The sequence below is a fragment of the Abramis brama genome (assembly GCF_963993115.1).
Source record: "Abramis brama genome assembly, chromosome: 4".
Classification (NCBI taxonomy): domain Eukaryota; kingdom Metazoa; phylum Chordata; class Actinopteri; order Cypriniformes; family Leuciscidae; genus Abramis; species Abramis brama.
Window position 1 is genome coordinate 47,431,874 of NC_139966.1, and position 20,010 is coordinate 47,451,883.

The 20,010-nt window shown below is 36.7% G+C and overlaps 2 protein-coding genes across 4 annotated transcripts in view; one reads left to right on the plus strand and one right to left on the minus strand.

Moving 5' to 3' along the window:
- The window catches only part of tmem178bb (transmembrane protein 178Bb), a 108,547-nt gene that overhangs the window by 66,451 nt on the left and 22,086 nt on the right, over positions 1-20,010 (minus strand). The window contains exons 1-2 of one of the 3 annotated variants that reach the window (XM_084111050.1): positions 13,597-13,896; positions 11,613-12,251 (exon numbers count right to left, since the gene is read on the minus strand). In XM_084111050.1, coding sequence (XP_083967176.1) covers positions 11,613-11,994 — 382 coding nt within the window. In that variant the 5' untranslated portion in view covers positions 11,995-12,251; positions 13,597-13,896. Of the gene's footprint in view, positions 1-11,612; positions 12,252-13,596; positions 13,897-16,738; positions 16,807-20,010 lie in introns of those variants that run through there. The other 2 variants (XM_084111051.1, XM_084111049.1) reach the window with 2 other exon arrangements.
- Positions 16,814-18,254, plus strand: mrps33 (mitochondrial ribosomal protein S33). Its single transcript, XM_084111052.1, has 3 exons — positions 16,814-17,449; positions 17,645-17,865; positions 17,960-18,254. Exons 2-3 carry the CDS (start codon positions 17,651-17,653, stop codon positions 18,063-18,065), a joined length of 321 nt encoding a protein of 106 aa, XP_083967178.1. The 5' UTR covers positions 16,814-17,449; positions 17,645-17,650; the 3' UTR covers positions 18,066-18,254.

The window sequence follows — 20,010 nt, forward strand, 5'->3', positions numbered from 1 at the left end:
CCTCTGGACAGCAGACCTTTGTGAATGTGAAAAAAAGGGTGGATGTTCAGAGTTTCACATCCGTAAGTCGTCTGCTCATCTGAGCGGTCTGCTCATCGCCTGAGGCTTTCCGTCTTATAAAGGTGTGCCGAGACATCAACTCCCAGCTGACTGTCTCCATGTTCCAGAAGTTTCATCACATATTTGTCACTTCCCTCATTTCTCTGTCTGGACACATAGACATTTTTACAGGACCAATAAATTATTATGTAAGAGTCCTCCTAAAAATTGGTCACTATAGCCAATTATGACGTATTATTTTTAAATCTTCAAAATGTTTGTAAAGGGGTTTGCACCATTTATAATATAATATAATATAATATAATATAATATAATATAATATAATATAATATAATATAATATAATATAATGGTGCAATTGTTGGTACTTTTTGTAATTTCATTTTCAATTCTATTTCAGAAGTCATAGCTACTTTTGAATGGCCATCAATGGAAAAAAATGCATTCAGACAGGCCTGGAGAAGAATCTGGGGGCTTTGTTTATATACTAGTGTATAGATTACACTACTACTGCAGTAAATCAATATAATTTCTCATGCATTTCCGCTTTCAAGCAGTCCGTTAGCAATGCTGATAATGTCTAATACATGACACGGTCCCTTTTGGCCTTGGAGGGTGGATATCAGAGGCTGACAACAACCTGAATTTTGCGGCTTATTTAAGTTTTAAGTAGCAGAGAGGGTTTGAGACCGGATTCTCTGTGTACTATAGCTTTGCTTAGAAGATCAAAGCCCCTCTGATCCTTAATAGGTAGCTATCAGGCGCTTGCTCGCATTTAAAGGGGGTGCGTGCCGTGTTTTTGGCCACATTCTTCTATAAGGAAGCTTGAAATGCTAATGCTGCTATCGCTAATGCATCAAAAAGGAACGGAAGAAAGCTGGCTTTACTTATCCAGCTTCCTGGTGTTGATTACATGGGCCTTTCAGACATTGAGGAGAGAAGCTTAAATGCACCCAAGTGAACGGTAAAAATGGGTTTGTTGGCGAGCTTGCCCTCTGTTGATTCTTCTATGCTTTGACATGGACCTTCATCCGTCATTTTACTTCTGTAACGTGATATATTTGCAAGTAAAAAATAAAAAATGTAAGGCGGGACTTGATTTTATCCAATTATAATTATTTGGAACGTGAAAAGTGGCCATTCCATACCAGAACTGAGCAAGTCCTGAATGCAAGTTTACAGTCAGTTGTTAAGAAATTTGGTCCCAGGAATTTCTTACTCTCTATCAGTTGGGAATTGAGATTGGGATTGGGATGTGAAGGTTAAAGGTCAAGTTCACCTTATCCAAATAATGCATATTACTCCCATTCACTTTATTGCGTTAACAATAAATGACTGCGATAACTATGAGTACAAAAGCAGCATAAAACAATGTCTATATAGCTATTCAGATATTGGTTAACATTAACATCAGCCAAAGTGACTTCAGCTGAAATGGAAAGTTGTGTAAGAGGCAGAGCAAGTTATTAGATTTTGATTAAAGGCAAACAAAGGCAAAAGGCAAACAATTTTCTTTTCTTTTGAATGACGTGAAATGATGAATACTGCACTATTAGACCAGGAGCATGGGTTAAGAAAGTAAATGGGGTCAATTCTGATTTCCTGTTGACTTCAAAGGGAGAGCTGATAATTAGAAAACTCAAAATTGTATGGATGCATTTATCAAGTGCCTTACTATACAGCACCATATGCTGCAAAGGCTGAAAGAGTGTGAAAATGTGCTTACAAAGTCAAAATGGAAGTAAATGAAGTATAAAGGAACGTTTAAACAGTGACACGGGTGAAAAAGGTTTGAGCTCTATTTTGTCAACACAGCATATTAATTTGTCTGGGGCGATTTCCCACCTCACTTCATTTTAACACCTTTTGAGCGTGCAGTGGTACAATAACTATAATAAAGCAGTCGTAGATGGAGGGTGTTTTATGAATTACTAATGTAGATTGTTCTGTTTCATCTCACAGTAGGGATGGGTCATTATGGTTGTTAGACAACTAGTCAACTATCGATTATTTAAGAAGCATGTTATGATTTAATCATTTTGATTTAATATGAGTTGATCAAAATTCATACCCTTTGCCGATATGATATGCACACTGATTTTTGTGTTATGACTTTTTAAACTTCAGGGTGTATATTCACATGCATGGGTAAAACTCACAAAAACATGTCCTGATCACATTTCATCATAGGAAAAAAATATATATTTTGCATAAAGAAAATTTAGCTTAACCCACTAAATTTTTTAAAACGTTGACATGATTGTCATGACACTTAGGCCTACAAACATTCTCTCCACAAACATTAACGTAATGTCTAATTTTTTTGTATTTCATGTTTGTTATAATTATTGTTCTCGATTATTATCTTTATTGTAACATGACATTGTATTATAGTACTTTTTGATGTAATGCAATCATTTCCAAATCTATTTTATTAAATACAATGCAATGTTTTTCATTTAAATAAAAAACAAATACTGTATATATATATATATATATATATATATGTCTTTGTGTATATACTGTATGTATATACTATATGTGTGTGTTTGTGTGTGTGTGTGTGTATATAGATAGATAGATAGATAGATAGATAGATAGATAGATAGATAGATAGATAGATAGATAGATAGATGTACTACTGTAAATGTTTGACAGTAGTTGGTGGAATGACTCCCCATTTCTGACATAATGCACTGATATAGTGCAACAATCAAACTCATCTATTCAGGTAGATGTTTGGCCTTTCATGGGAAACGTAAACACACACAGACATTTTCCTGTCTCTCCAGGCCCGTTCTGCAAATACCAAAGCAATTAGAAAGGAGGAAAGGGGTGGGGGAAACCGAACCCAAACGCTTGCATCAGAGAGCAGAATATAATTTGTCAGGTGTCTTCACGTTGCCACGACAACAGAAGCAAGAGAATTATTCCACACATCTTGACAGATGACGTCACTCAACCTTCTGCTTGTGCCTTATCTGTCGGCCTCAGTGAGGAAAGAAAAACAAACTGCCTCCATCCGTCACTCACAGCGTAAAACACCTTAACGCGGCTCACGCGCTCCACGGGGCGAGTTGAGACACCTCGCACGCCCTTCACACGCTCGGCCCAAGAAGCAGAAGCAGCTGTGTGATTCCTCCGTGTGCCATAATTCTTGCTTTGTCGGCTTCCTGAAAGCTCTCATTCAACCCGGCAGCTGCGCTGGACGTGGTTCTCATTAGAATCGGCCTGCTCTCTCCCACAGAGCTTTTAACAAGCGTCTTGTCTTTCTCGGGCCTGAATGGATTGCTGATTGGTGTCATTGCACCGTGAGCTGAACCCAACTGAAGTCCAGCCCTTCTGATGAACCATTGATCAAACGAGAGGATGTGAGGAAGAGGGGATGAGAAAGAGGAAGGGCGTCCACCAGGAGGAGGGAGGGCTTATACATCAGAGATCAGGTCTGGATTCCAGCTTTCACTCAATCGACCCTATTTAGACTCATAGCCAATAACAGGAAGTAAAGACTGAGCGGCACAAAAACACTTTCTTAATCAGTATTTTTATCTGCACATCCCTTAAACAAGATAGATTTACTGGAGAATACAAAGATATTAAAACCTTCTAAAAGCATCTAAATGCACATTAATATGTAAATTTAGAGAATGTGTTGCTTGCAGTTTATTCATTTGTGGATGTTTTATGGTTTTATATTGTTTTTAGCATAAATTCAACAAGATTTACTAAAGTTTGTGCTTCAAAATGCTTTGCCAGCGGGGTATTAAAAAAACAATCAAGATTATTTGAAAACAAGAAGTCTTATTAATAATCCTATTATTTTAAAGAGTTTTGCTTCTCAAGCAAATTCATCTTGTTTTAATGATGATTTAAGGGCTTTTTTTTTTTTTTACTGGTAAATAAAATACTTAAGAAAATGAAGATTATGATAAATTGATTGTGTGCACATAGAGATTAAAGATAAATGATAGTTTTCTCTGCATATTAACTTAGAAAAAAATACACTATTAACCTTATGCTGACTTCTTAGTGTAAACATACTAGTGTTTGCTGTCATTCTGTTTGGTAGAGATGTTAAAAGTAACGGTACTTTGATACCAAGTCGATGCTAAAAAAATTTCTACTACAGTATCTGTAGTACCTGGAGATGTCTATTATGTCTTTAATATTATTATCAAGTGAAAAAATCAATCATTATTATCAAGTGACTCACTGGTTACTTGAGTAATTACTTGAAACACTTGAAGAAATAAAAATTTTGGAAAACACTTTAATAAATAAATATTTTACTTTTTAAATAGAGGTTATGTTCGATAGCATATTCGTTTTTGCTGTGGTTTTAAAATTTTAAGGATTAAAAAATCACTAGTATTGGTATCAACAAGTGAGTAAAGGTTTAGGTTACCACAACTTTGTTTATCATATTCAAATGACCAATTTTGCATTGCCATGATAATGTTTCATTCATTTTAAATAGCCAAATAGGCAAAAATATTATTTGCATTTTAATTATCATATTATACATCTAAATGCATGAGATTGGCCAAGACTTTTTCAGATTTTAAACGGCACCAAGGCTTTTCGCGTTGGCATTGACCCTCTCATATTGAGTGAAGATCATCCGGTGTTTATCACACTCTCCCAAATTCAATGACAAACTAATGAGCAACTGAATGGATCAATGTCTATCTCACCATTTCAAATGCATTACTTGTCTTATGGCTCAGTTTACAAAGATTCCCTATGATTGATCTGCTCCAAAAGAACATTTCCCACAGACAGCAAATCCAAAACTAGCAACTAAACGCCACAGAGATGATTTGGCGGTGAAACAGCAGCAGAAAGTGATTTGGAAAAATTGAGCCGTTCTTGATGACTTCTGTAAAAGGAAACTCCAAATACTGTGGAGGACGTGAATGAGGAGGGAGTAAAACACACCTTTTTGGTCATTCTTTTACCTCATTCCTTCCTTCACTTCACTGCAGTGTGCAATCCTTTGGTGGTGAAATGAAATCATCAGCACTCCATTTTCAGGAGACTAATCTGTGTGCCAGAATATAAATTGGGCTGCAAGAAGGAGTGAGACGAATCGAACGAGGGGGGAGGGGCGAGTGTCATTTCCTCTTGACTAACAGCCCTCGCCGTCTATTCTTTATCCCTCCACTTCTGCTTGTAATTGCACAAAGCAGTCACATTCATCTGACTGGAAATTTTACCAACAGTTCCACTGCAATTCTCTCACATCTGTTGTCTGTCTTTCAGGTGCAGCATTACTACTGGTATTTCTTCAGCGTCTCAGCTGCCTCCAACCATCCTCCTCCAGTTCCCTGCGTGGCAACCCCCACGCCTCCGCTTTGTTCACCTCGCAGGGTTGATTGTGAGAAGGAGACCTGTGCCAGGCTTCATCAGGGAAAACAGAAAGACAAACAACAGGGCTCACAATGACTTGAGGTCACGCAGCATTCACCGATATCAATTCTGCGGTGTGGTGCCAAATGAAACGGCCACATTTATCAGTCCCGTCGAAACACAGACGGCTGTCAGCTCAATATTAGAAGCAGGGCTTGTGCTTTCTAGCATTCAGGGACAAATTATAACAGCCCTACAGCAGTGTGACAGGAAAATAATTATACGTTTTAATTAGGGAGAAGTATTCTGGTGGCTTATTTCCAGAGTGATTTCCAGGCATGGCTCTAAAATAACAGATTTATCGAGGAACCGCTTTAAAGTCAGGTGAAATGTGCCGCTGACTTGTTTGTTTTTTTATCGGGAAATGAGTGGATTGTAAAAAGTAGGCAATAGGGCTGTCAACGAATATTCTAAATTCGAATATATATTCGAATAGTTTTAAAAAACAGAATTTCGAAGGTGAAAATTAATATTCGAATGTGGAAATTGATTATTTACCGTTTCATGTCAAGGAAAAGTTCCATGTTTACCACAGCACAGATCGCTCGGAGCGTTCAATGTCGGTTCTACATACTGTAAAACTTCAATTAATGTTAATAATATTTGTTTCAATCACTGAATGAAGCCTGCTATATTTGGGACAAGAGTCGCAACCTTAAATTGCTTGCACAAAACTCTTGATCAGCACTCAACATTTGTTTATTGTTGTTGTTCATTTAAACCGTTATGCACAGAGAGCGTGAGGGTGAGGGCGAGAGAGAGAGAGAGAGAGAGAGAGTGCAAGTGCGAGTGAGAGTGAGGTCTGCGGTCTTGGCCATTAGTTGATTTACTTGTTTTTGTGTAGGTAATACGTTGTCAAATGTGTTTAAACTTAAATAAACTACCTATACAAGTAGTTATGTCTCTTTGTATTAATTTGTCCTGTTATTGACGTAATACGCATCATTGACAAAATGCGCAACCAGATGTTCAAATAGTTCGAATATATGTGTTTTTTTAGAGGGAATATTCGAACGTCATTTTTGAGCAATTTTGACAGCCCTAGTAGGCAATAGAGATTATATACCGGAATTTGCCAGATGTTTGGAGAGGGTTCAAATAAAAACAAAAGGGCTTAATGACCACCTGAAAGGGAAAGACTTTCAGAGGCGGAGCAAGTCCTGTTTAAATGAAAGACAAAAAAGAATTATGTTGAATAATGAATTGTGCATAATAAGACCAGGAATGTGAATTAAGAAAGTAAAAAAGGATCAATTTTGATTTCATGATGGCATCTTAAATGGTTTTCAAACCAAGTGATTTAATGTTTAGATAGAAGCTGTCTCATTTCGAAGGCCGTGTCCTCCAGAGGTCGCATTTGTCGGCCGCATGCGTCTCATTTCATTGCCTCATTTCAGTAAAGTAACCGTTACATTCCAAAGTCATAAAGAAATTACAACTATTTTATAACGGTTACTTTGATGAAATGAGTCATCCTTGATGACGACAAATACAACCTCCAACAGACGCAGCCTTGAACTTTTTTTGCGCGGAGTTCACTTATCAGTAAATTAAACAAAATTAACATCTTTTAAATGGCTTACTTATTATTTTTGCACATTAATACATTAATAAAAACTTATTAAATAAAAGCCTTAGAGGGCATTTACATGACACCATTTTCAACTAAAAACAGACAACTTTTTATATGTTTTGGCCATTCATTTACACAAAAATGGCATTTTGGGGGCCTGAAAAGGCAAACATTTGAAAACCGGTTTCAACGTTTTTGAAAACTATACTGTTATCGTCAAAGCGTGAATTTGTGAAAAAACTGATGTCATGCGAATGCGTACCCTGAATGTTGCATTTTGGGATGTTAATAAATAGCCTTGAATAGAGAAATGAGCATTTCTAAAGAATATTTAGGCTAGTCTTTTAGCTGAAACCCCACACACACACTCCACGCAAAACTCCAAAGCAAAAGCACGTTAAATCGTTGAAGAACCATGTGACATCTCCCAGAGGTCAGAGATCTGGTGTGATGAAAAAATGTCAATATCTGCCGACGACGTAGCCAATGATCACATTAGCATAATTTCAAACAGGAGGGGGAAAAGTGATATAACACACGCTGTTATCAAGCAGTGTGCTATTTTCAAGTCTGTCATATCTTAAATGCACAATTGTACGTCTTACTCGAACTAAGTGAGAAATATTCTCCCCGCACTAATGAAGGTGCTTTACACACTTTGAGGCCAAATCATAATCTGCTGGTCGTGGGCTGAGTCCAAGCACTATGTCAAGTTGCATTTCACTATACGGATATTTGTTGGAAATGAAAGCCATAACAGAAAATGAAAAGGGAGGTTATTGGAGACCTCATTTATTTCAGCGTAGTTCCTCCAAAGATCTTGAATGCCTCCTGGCCTTGAAAATTACTGAACGCTTTTCCCTTTCTCTACACTTTATTGAAAGTCACACCCAATTTCTGTGATATAATATGCCTTGGAATAAAATCATTGTAAGAGGAAATTCAAAGCAATAAAAACTCCATTGCACAGTCTATTCCTTGTTCCCAAGAGATGTACCCAGCATCCCATCCCAACACCTGTGTATTTGATTAGTGTCAGCGCCCGAGTCCCAGTGCGGCTTACTGTTTGAACTGTAAAGGTGTGGTGTCTTCCTCCCATGGCATCCAATTTAAACACTGAAAACAAGGAAGCCAGATCCTTTGAGAACTCAAGTACAATCCAATCCTTGTCTTCACTCTAGCCTGCTAAGCAAGAATGGATTTGGAGGGCCCTTCTTATAATAAGGTGAGATTTAATGTCCAAATGTGCAAAATAAAGTCTCAACTGAGATCTAAAGGTTACACTGGCTCGGTCCGTAATCCGTTTCTTGCTGCTAACTGCATATGTGTTGCGGTGTTTCTCATCTCTATTCTCTCCCTACCGTTAGGTTTGCCTGTATTAATGGTGGGAGGTTGGATCTCACTCTCCTGTCGCTGTGATTGTGTTCCAGGTCTAAAATGTCTTCATCATCCCTGATGGGTGTCCCTCTGGGAGGCAGGGACAGATGGTGGACAATGAGATGGGTTGGCTGTTTCTGCATGATCTCACCCTCCTCTCACACTCTCACTCAGATAGACTTTCTCAATTTTCCACAAACTCCAGATGCCGCCATCTTTCGCATCATTTCCTATTTTTTGTCATCCTTTCCATTGCGCAGGTTTGTCTTTCTACAAACCACTAACATAAACCATTTCCTCTGTGCTGCAATATGTTGCTACAATGTGAAATGTTCCAGAATAATACCAGTGATATAAGTAACATTCTAGCATGGTGCTAATCAATTCTTAAAGGTGAACTGTCATTTCTACACAAATCACACACTCCCGGGGTTCTGCAAAACCCGAGAAACTGCTGTTGTGAGAATAAGACTGCTATAAAGTTTTTTTTTTCCGACAAAAAATTATATTTAAATAATTGAACGAAATATTCAAACATTTTGTATATATATATATATTTTTACAATAAACACATTTTTAATTATAGTTTTATACTGACTAAAACTAATAATTTCAGTCACTAAAAATGACATTTTAGTTGACAGGAAAGTGCAAAATTAAACAAAATATTCAAATATTTCGTAAATTCATTTCTCCATCAACGTTTAATGAAAAACAACCTATGAAAACTTTTTTTTTTAAATGTGCATTAGTTTTTCATTGTGTTTTAGTGCATTATGAGAAGGTTCACATATTAAATATATATATATATATATGTGTGTGTGTGCATTTTTCATCTCGTCTGCGTCAATCGACATTTTTTTTACAAAATTAACTGGAATCATCCTTCGAATGGCTTACTTTTAGTTATCTTTGCTAGTTAAGCTGGAGTCTGTGAAAAGGTTTTAATTTATATTCCCACAAAAAAATACAATAGCAAGATTAAATGGAGCATTTTTCATTCCCAATGAATGACTTCAAGTTTTGACCCCTTATCTGTGCACTACTGCTTTGCTCTCTCATTCATCATTCTATTCCTCCTTCTCTCTCCCAAGAGAGGATCCTGGGTAGAGACAGAGAATAAGCTTCCTCTGAGAGATGGGCAATGCCATTATGAGCACAGTCAGCACATTTCATAAAATGATGTGCTTGCAACCCAGATAATGATATGAATAATCATTAAAAAAGAATTGTAACGGTAGCATTCACACATTTATTTATAAAGACGCATGGCTTGGCTATTGACAAATATTTACCAAACAAAGCATGCACAGATAAAGAAACAGCTGTTTATCTGAACAATACATGTTTTCAACAAAAAAAACAACAACAAAAAAAACCAGCTAATGATTCTTCACTTTGGACTTTGGACAAACTGCTACTTGCATCATCACCCATCGCCCAAGGTTGAATGGTAGAGATGGTGTAGAATAACACTGCATTATTCTATCAATGCAACCCCCACCCCAAATCAGCACGCAGTATGTGGCTGGCAGGTGCCCCAGAGAGTTAAATGAGCTTTTGCTGATGGTGCAATACACAATCGGCTGGTACTGCACACAGTCATAACACACAGCACTACAGGGGCACCTCTTCACCACAAAATCCCTGTTACATAATCGCACACACACACACATTAGGCACAGGTACCAGCGGAGGTGACACGATTCAAATAAGCAGAATTAAGCTTGTTTTTATTTTAGAGGGCATTTTGTGCTGCTACTTTCCCAGAACATGCGCACATTTGCAGACAGAGGTTAGCGTGTAACCGGAGAGTATGCGACTCTCAGCAACTCTGGGCCTATTGTTTTGGTGTAACTTGACTGAAGCACAGCCTACAGTGTTTGGGCTGACATAGTTTGAGGCTCGGGATATATTTATAGACATCCTTGTGTGTGTGTGTGTGTGTGTGTGTGTGTGTGTAGCTATTAATATATTCATTACATAAGCCTCTAACCATTGAGGAGTAAATTAACTTAGTTTGGTGGAAGATAATAAGTCCCATAATGTGAGACTAGCCATAGGGTTTCGCACCTTCATATGCAAAGGACTCATCACTCATCACAGCTAATATATGAGTGGTGAACTCAATTTTTTTCACCTTCTCTGTTTGTTACACATTATTTGTGTCTGTGCACATGAATGGGGCAGTATTGCCTATGGGCCTCCAGTTTAGAAGGCTGACATCAATTTGTGTATGTCAAGAGTTTATGGATGAAAATGTTTCAGTGTTTTAGCAAATCTTGTACTGCAAAGAGATATGCGATAGATTTGCTGTTTCTGAAAGTAGTACATGTGCTTGCTGGGTAGCAAAGAGTAGTGCTAAAGATTCATACTTTCAGGCTGCCACTTTATATTGGTTGGCTATGGATGGATGGTCAAAATAAATGCGAGAATTTCAAGACCAACCACAGTTCAGAATGCAAATATTACAATGACACCATAACAGCTGTTGCATTTTGAATGCTGAACATTCAAATATATTTGATTCACTCAGTGTACATCAATGGCAAAGTTTAAAACTTTAGTCTCAAATTTGTTTAAAAAATAGAGATCATCTGATATTGTTTTTTATAACCAGTACAGATACAGATATTTTTGTAAATAGTTTTTATCAAGTTAAGGATAAATTTCTTTAAACAAAAAAGTAAAATAACTAGTTTTTATTTTATTTTATTTTGTAGAATATACATAATGACTATAAACCAATATAATCATAATAATAACAACAACAATAGGTTCTCTGGGTTAACCGATAATTAATTAACACTTTTTTTTTTTATTTAACAATTATTATTGTTGTTGTTGTTGTTGGATTAAAGTATGAATGGCTGTTATGTAAAATGTTGCTTGATTAATTATCGGTTGACCCCATCACTGAATTATGTAGAAAATTGTGAATATATGATAAAAATATCGGTGAAACAGCCTATTGGTTTATCTAAAATATACACTGTTTATAAATTAGATAGCAGAACTAGAAGTTTAAATATACGATTCAGACTGAATTAATAGTTTTAATGTTAGGGTTTCAGAATAAACCTTGACCAGAATGTTGAGGAATATCGGTACACTGCTGCCTTCAAACACTCTAATAAGAATATGATATCACGTCTGCCTTTCACATTGATAGACGCAAAACATCACTGTCCTACCTTTTCGAATGAAGTCCTCGATATCTTGATCAAATCCAAGCCGATGGCATTTGCTCCACAGCCCCATGTTGGTGGAGTTATACTGCCTGCTGCACTCATCGGCGGCGCTCATGGCGAACAGCTGCCGTCTGTTCCGCGCCAGCAGCAGCTTCTCCTCCCAGTGGTCCAGGCGCGAGCGGCTCGCCCGCAGAGGGAGGCTGTTGTTGGGGATGTAAATAAAGCCCGGGTCCTTCCGGCGGCTGGAGAAACTTCGGCACCTCTCTCGGTACCTCCGGGCGTCCGTCTCGTACCAGTGGTCGGAGCACATAGCCACTGCCAGCATCCCGAGCGCGCAGAGGGACAGAGACAGACCGGCGTAGAGCAGCAACTTCCCAGCAGCCATGCTCGCGTTCGCTCAGAGCCGCGTCAGCACCACAACAGCTTGGAGAGCTCCTCGACGTGCACCCGCATCCCGCCGGGCACGCGGACTGAGAGAACTGATATCAGTCGGTGCAGTGGAATCTGTTTCTATTGAAGACCTCGAGCTGAAGCCCGACAGAAAATATAAGCTTTATTCAAGGTCCATCCGTAGCCCTTCCCATCCAATAACAGCGATGAAACCAGACAAGACGATTCAGTCAGGTCCTCCTCGAACCAAGCCTTAAAAAAAATCAGAGGAAGATTTTTTTAACCATTGTTATTATAGCTGCATTAAAGCCAGAATGCCATTCATTTTGGGTTTAGATTTGAACCCCCACAAAGGAAGTCAGAAAAGGTGTGTGTAGGCTATACGTTTCAATTGTGTTCGCAAACGTTTCAGTAACCACAAAAGTTAGATTATAAGTTTTTCAGAGCGCGGGATTTCATCTGTGGCCAAACAGGCGCTAGATAAATCGCGGTAACCATAGCAACAGTTACGCGCTTTCTGTTGCAAGCATCTACAAATGATACTTCCAGGATGTCAGGCTATTTGTCGTCATTATAAATTTACATCACAAATACAGCCTAACAGACAATGTAGGGGTCTAATTGTTTTCGTAAGTCTTTTGCATAGCTAATTGTCGATTCGTTAACTGTGTTAGTGGTCAAATGACAATATGCGTTACTAGAGACCTATGCGTTGCTCTAAAGATGTCTTTAAGAAGCCGACCAATGATGAACAAGTCCTTTTGAATCATTTCAAAAAGAACCGAGTCATTCGTTCGGGAATCGGACTAGAATGTTCACGCTCTATGTTTTCAATTCACAAAAAAGAACCAGCTCATAAAGAGTCATTAGTTCGGGAGTTGGACTACGTTTTTGGTATGCTACTTAATGTTTTAATTCACTGAAAAGAACCAGCTCTTAAGAGTGATTCTCGGACTGTATAGGGTTGCGCGAAGATTCGGTAAATTCAGCGAATATTAGTAATGCGGGAAACTGTCTGTCAGAGTATTTTAGTTCCGTTCGCATAGGCGGAAGAATAGCCTAATTAACGAAGTAATTATTTTAATTTTAATGACGGTAATTGTAGGACCGTTAAAAGAACAGAAATAGATGAAAATGGTTCGGTTCCGGTATTAAATGGGCTAAAACCGGTTCTGAATAAGAACAGGTTTTCGGTTCCCAACCCTTCCCATCCCATTTTGGTTGGTGCTGACATACTATAGATTTTTGCTGTTGTCCGGTTTATGTTACATATCTATTTCATAGAAATGCACAGTCGCGCGGCAGTCAGGTTTATTTTCTCATAGGCTATTCTCTCTGGAATATGTAGGATGCATTGAACAAAACATTTATCACATTGCTGACTGTTAAAGAGAAATGTAGCCTATTAAGATGACTCGACATTACTTAAATTAACTAAGCGTTATTTAAATCGAATTTATAGTAGGCTAATTGTGATCACAATAGTAGATAATTTATGTAAAGGAATGTTTAAGAATAATACATCTATGCTCTTATTGCATCCATTGCACGGGCCCCGTTTATAAGACTGATCAAGTGAATTAAATTCCGCACTCACCCCAATTAAAACTGACAAAACGGGTTCACTCCACTCCAAAAATGCATCTCCAGACCATTTTGCGTTTGCAGTGACTGTATGATACGCTATATGCTGATATTCACTGCCAAATAATCCTATTCAACAGCGACACACATTTATAAATGCTCTGCGCAGGAAATATCAAACCGTTCAACGACGCCGCATCTCAGAAGCTTCACGTTTAAACGAGTCTATCGATATCAGAACATTTGGCGGATTGTGCATCCTCCTCCTCGGACAATATGGTCTCAACATCATCCGTGCATGTTGCCTCTGTCTGGGAAAAACAGCGGTGATGTCATGCTGTCAATATGAGATGTTCATTGTTTATTAAAGCGGCTTCTTAAAGGAGTCGCACTACTGCTCTTGGTTCCGTGTCGAACTGTAACTGGAGTCGCCTTGTTGGCATTCACTCTAGGATTTACACTTACTGAAGTAAACTAGTGTCTTTCATGAATAAATAATCAAAGGTTGCAGAATCTTTCATTTTGTCATTCTGCATCACCAGAGCTATAAAATGATACTACACCAGACCAAAAGCCTTCCATAAAGGTTTGTTATTTGAAACCACTATGCACTGTCCAGAACCAACAGCAGTCAGGTATATTGCTGAATAATGAATGAGAGTGGTGGCATCTGTTTGAGCAGTCAGAGAGGCCCTTGTACACACGTTTTCTTTTTTATTGGATTGCCACAGCTTTCAGATAATGTTGGGACTCTCGCGTTCTTTATATTTGTGTGTAGGTGTATGTAAACGAGTATGTAAACGAGGCTATATGTTAGTAAAGATGCAGTTTTAATGGAAAATCAACATTTAGCAGGCCACTTATTTAATATAGGCCTAAATGTTTTAGATACACTGTTCACCTTTGATATGCAATTTATTGGTTAATAGGCAAAATGTTTTCTGGTAACACAGTAGGTTCAGTTTGTTCTCCCTTACATTAATTAACATGAACTAGCAATGAAAAAAGTTCTAAAGCATTTCTTAATTTTAGTTAATGCTAATCTCAACATTAACTAGTAAATTGTACTAGTAAATTAACTCAACAAAAACTATTAAATTGACAACATGAACTAACAATGAACAATTTGTAAAGATTTTTTTATTAACGGTTAACAAAATAAAATAAATACTGAACAAATATATTTCTCATTGTTAATGTTAATTCACTAATTTTGTAGCGGCTAGCAAAAGCAAGCTAGCTTTAAAGGGTGTGGGGGGGGACACACGCTGCTAACAAAATCAGCAATGCAAGTTTGAGAGGTGGCGCCCCGACAAATCTCGCGAGAATCATGACTTGCTTTATGGCACGACGTCACATACATCAACAACATATGAAGCAGCCTTCAGGCAGCCCCACGCATTTCAGACGTGAATCATGGCAGAGTCGACGAAGAAAACAAAGAAAGTGCGGTCAGAAGAGTGCAGAGACGGCTCTGTGTGAGTGGTATTTACGACAGTAACGTTAAAAACAAGTACTCCACAGCGACTCTAGGGGTCGCTGTTTGAGAAAAATGGAAACTGCATAGTGTGCCTTTAAAAGCATAAGATCCCACCCTTTCTTCAGAGCGTCTCCAAATCCACGCCTCCTTCAAAAAACAAAAGCTTCACGAGAGATGGCGTTGAACTCATGTCTCAAAGCACATAATATTACAATAATCAACATAAACAACTCAAAGAGCACTGACCTGTAACACCTGACTGCTGCAGATTAATTTCGCCATTGATAGTGTTGCCATTGAAATGCATAATTTCGAGTCATGAACCGCTCTGAGTATAACACCACAGGTTTCATCTCTTCCAAATTATGACGTGAATGCAGCATAATATCATCATTTTGGTTCAGGATGAACTGTAAAAATCATATCATTGCATTCGGACCTAATGGATGAACATGAACATGATGATTGGATGAACATTTTATGGCCTACGCCTTCCACGGATGATATATATACATATAAATACATTTAACTTAGTGATTGCTATCAGGATGTGCAGAGACTTTCAACCAGCATAACAAAAAAAAATTATGGAACAAATCGCCTACCCTACCTTTAACTAATGGGACCTTATTTGTAAAGTTTTCTTACTAAATCAACATGCAATAAAGTGAACAAAAGAGAATATTATTTGCATTAAAATATGACAAACAAATATACGTATATGAAACATAAAATTTTAGATGTTTTGCATTTAAAAGTCAGAATTTCAGTGAAAACAATGTCAGGTATTTGTCCTTCTAATCTAGAAGTGAACAGATTTGAGGAAAACTTTAAGTGGATCTTTATGCCATGTTCTAGGCGATAGCTACTATTGGCAGATATTGAATGTGACATAATTTTGCAAAATGGGTCTGAAACTGCATAATATTGACTTGCATTGGATTGTCTATTATTTTATATTCAAAGATGTCTTTTCTTTATTGAATTCTGTCAGGCTGTAATTGTCTCTGGAACAGTATGAATGACAGCTTGACAACTAAATTTTAATTACATTTTAAGGGAGGCAAAGTTTGTTTGGAACTTATTTGCAGCTAACAGTGAAAACTGAACAATGTAATCTAAAAAATGCAGCCGATACACAAGGCAATTTGTCTTGTGCTATTTGAGGATGTGTTATCTTGTTCCTTTTTTTGTCCCCAGAATTGTGTTAATAGATACATCCATTGGAAGGAAAAGAAAAACGTGATTGTCATGCTAATCCAGAGAGCTGTCCATCAATTTATTTATTTATTTACGTATCTCGGCTTCAGTGCTTCTTTCTTTTTTAATGTCTTTAATGTATATATATCGCCATCTAGTGAACAAAGATATCACAGCAAATCTAGTGTGCGTCACACAAGCCTTGACTGGTTTAATAATGATGATTTTAAATGATTTTCGATACATTTAAAATGAAATCATAATTTTATTTAATTGTCCAATAACCTCGTGCTCAATACTTCACATTGTTGTTAACAACTTGTTAACTCATTTAATGAAAAAACTATAAGATACCTTCGTGTTAAATTTAAATAAATATAAAGAAAGTTTATTTTAAATCACTAAATTATTACATAACATAATCATAAACTATGTGAACATAACCATAAACTATGTAAATATGTAAAGCCGTTACCAAGACAGAACTTTTATCCCGTCAAATATTCGCATACGGAATGATTTCGCAGGAGTACGACTTCCTGTGACGTACGAGACATTTTCCACAGTAAAAGAGGATGCCAAAACAAAACAAACACACACAAAAAACAAAAAAAACAAAAACAAAAAAACGCTAAAAAGGTATTTCGATTCTATTAAACGTAATATTTAGCTGTGTTAAGATTAAGTCACGAACATAGACTGTCACGAATCACTGACTGAATACACGAAATCTCTTTTATTTTGTAATGAAGTATCGTCAACGGCCAGGTCCTTTAAGCCGTAGTTTTTACAAATAAAGAAAGAAATCTGTAGCACCAATAAGTCTTATTATTACAGAAAGATATTCTCATTAGCTTTTATAATATTTAACTCGGGGAAATTAGAAATTAGCGAGTAAAATGAATGTTACTTGATATATTGAATGACATATCATATAACGTTACTGTTTTTAAGGACCTGTGAGACGGTAGAATAAGAGGAAGTGCTTGACCTGCTCCGCGCATGCTCATCTTTTATGTTCCTCAATGTGTGTTTGAGCGCATGAAGGTTGAACTGTCAACTAACCATAAACGAGTATTTAAACTAGTTATTGAATTGTCTGTATTGTTAAGTATCTAATGTCCACATGCCGTTACAATAAAGGAACCTTTTTGGACCTCACCTGCTTCGTTCGGGATTTTAAAGGGTAAGCAAACAATATTTGGATCAATTATCTGCCAGGTGTCTACAAAACAATTGCAGCCTCTTTAATAAAATGCACTCATATATTTAAAAATATGGAATTAAATCTATCTATCTATCTATCTATCTATCTATCTATCTATATTAATGCATGCATGTGTCATTTAACTAATGCATTTATCTGTGTGTTCTCTGTTAGGTGAAGATGGCTGGTCTTTCTAGCTATGCCCTGCGCATGGCCCGTCTGAGCGCCCGAATATTTGGAGATGTGTCCCGTCACACAGATTCCAAGTCTATGAAAGTGGTTGGGTTTTTTAAAGAACCCCCTCCGGCCCAGAGAAAAGAAGTGTATGACTGGTACCCCCCGCACAAGATTTACTATTCAATGACCCAGAAGCTCAGATATTTGGGGCTTTTCAGGTAGGCTCTGGCATAATATTATAGTGCACATATAAACATTTTATCTTCAAATTCTTCTGTTTTTGTTGATGACATTTTTTTGGTATTGTTTTAGGGATGAGCACCAGGATTTCAAGGAGGAAATGAGACGCTTGAGGAAACTGCGGGGGAAAGGAAAACCTAAGAAGGGAGAAGGGAAGAGAGCCACAAAGAAGAAGTAGACCAACACATTTCAGCTATTTATGAATGGACACTTGAGAATCTGGTGAAGAAACAGAGCTATACCTGTATGGACAATGGGACATTGTTTATAACAGTGGCAACGTTATAGTAGCAGAGATTGTGGTGAAAAACAAAAAAAACAGAAACATGACATCTGTGATGGAAATTAAATATGATTTTTTTTTGTACATTTTGCATCTTCATTTAGCCTTATTTAAAAAAAAATTGACATGGTTTTGATTTTGCTTTTCTGCAGAGTGTTGCCAGTTTTCCATAATGGAACATCCATTGCCTAACCAACACATTTAGGTTTGTCTTTCCAAGACTACACTGAAAGAAAAATAATTAGACAATTCTGAAAGGGATAATAAACTATTAGCGCACAAGCATTTTTTATTTATTTTAATTTTAAATGATGCATGGTTGAAATGCCATTGCGTAGCATGAAAAGACAATTCAGATTATGGACTGTTATAAAGAGAGAAAAGCACATTCCTAGATGACATACATGCATAAATGACATACAGTCATTTATATTATAGTGTTACATTTGTGCCATATATATATCAATACACCATATATTGTAATTGACCCATAATGGAAATTTTGCATTTATGTAGCAACAACGTTGATTGTGGATGACATGCCATTTTGTGAACCTGTCTATATTCGGAACCCCCCCACCCCCAATATGATAAAGATGATAAAATTGCATCTTTAAAAAAAATCTTCCTCCAAGAATCACAGGCACAAGAGGGGTCATCAGTTCCTTAATCACTCAAATATTCTTGTGCAACAGATTAAGTTCCTATTTTTTGGTTTATTCTGTCAAACGTATTAAATTTAATTTATATAGAGGCTTTATAAAGCTCAAGGACTCTTTACATTATATACAGTTCTAGGCGTACATAAAAAGATGATGATACTGCATAAACAAAACATTAATGCAATTCAATTACTACGATGTATCACAAATAACAATGAGAAAATGTTTTTGGCTAGATAATGAATTATGTAATTTTTTTACAAAGTACCGATGCTTAACTCTGAAAACCCTGACATGAAATTATAGTCAGAAAAAAATCTAAGTTTTGTAACAGACCAGTTTATTTTACATTGTCTAAAAGTTTAAATATATGCATTACGGCTTTGTTTTGTATCATTTGACACATCAGACTTTTATAAACCATGATATAGTGAGAATATGGAGCTTACACTCAAGGAGAAAACCTCAGTTTTATTCTTAGGATCAAACTGAACAAAAATATGCCATTTCATGCAGCCTGATCATGTTATTTGTTGTCTTCATATAACATTCTGATTTCATCAAATCAAAAAATGTTGTACATCAATTAGATTTGTACAACAGTATAGCAAACTACTTACATAATATGCATATAAATATCAGTTGTTACTCTCTATCTCCCAGTAGTATGTCTTATTAAAGATGGCATTTAAATGCTTAGTTTTATGATCAATGCTTTGTAGTTTTAAATGTGGCAGGCAAAACATAATGTAATGCAATACAATGATGATTGAGATAAATACATATTTCTCAATAGCCTGTTGTATCATATTTGATACTTGTATTTTCTTTAAAAAGATACAAGAATAATGAGTAGAAGCTAGTTATTCTTATGTTTACTTTATATACTAAAAGATATTTTACTTACTAAAAAAGGTGTAGAAGACTGAACAACAGGCTTGATGATGTTCATAATTTAGAAGTCTTAGAAATTCCTGTTTCAGACATGATACAGTATGTTTTGTACACATCTGGCCAAATGATAGTCATGTTGGATGCACTCTGTTCAGTCTTTATAGGTAATATACATAAATATTAATGTTTATATGCAAATCTTTTTGGTTAAAATCAGTTTTTAGATTAAACGGCTGCCTTGAAATGGTCTACCAGATCAACTAATATGATAGTATAATTCAAGC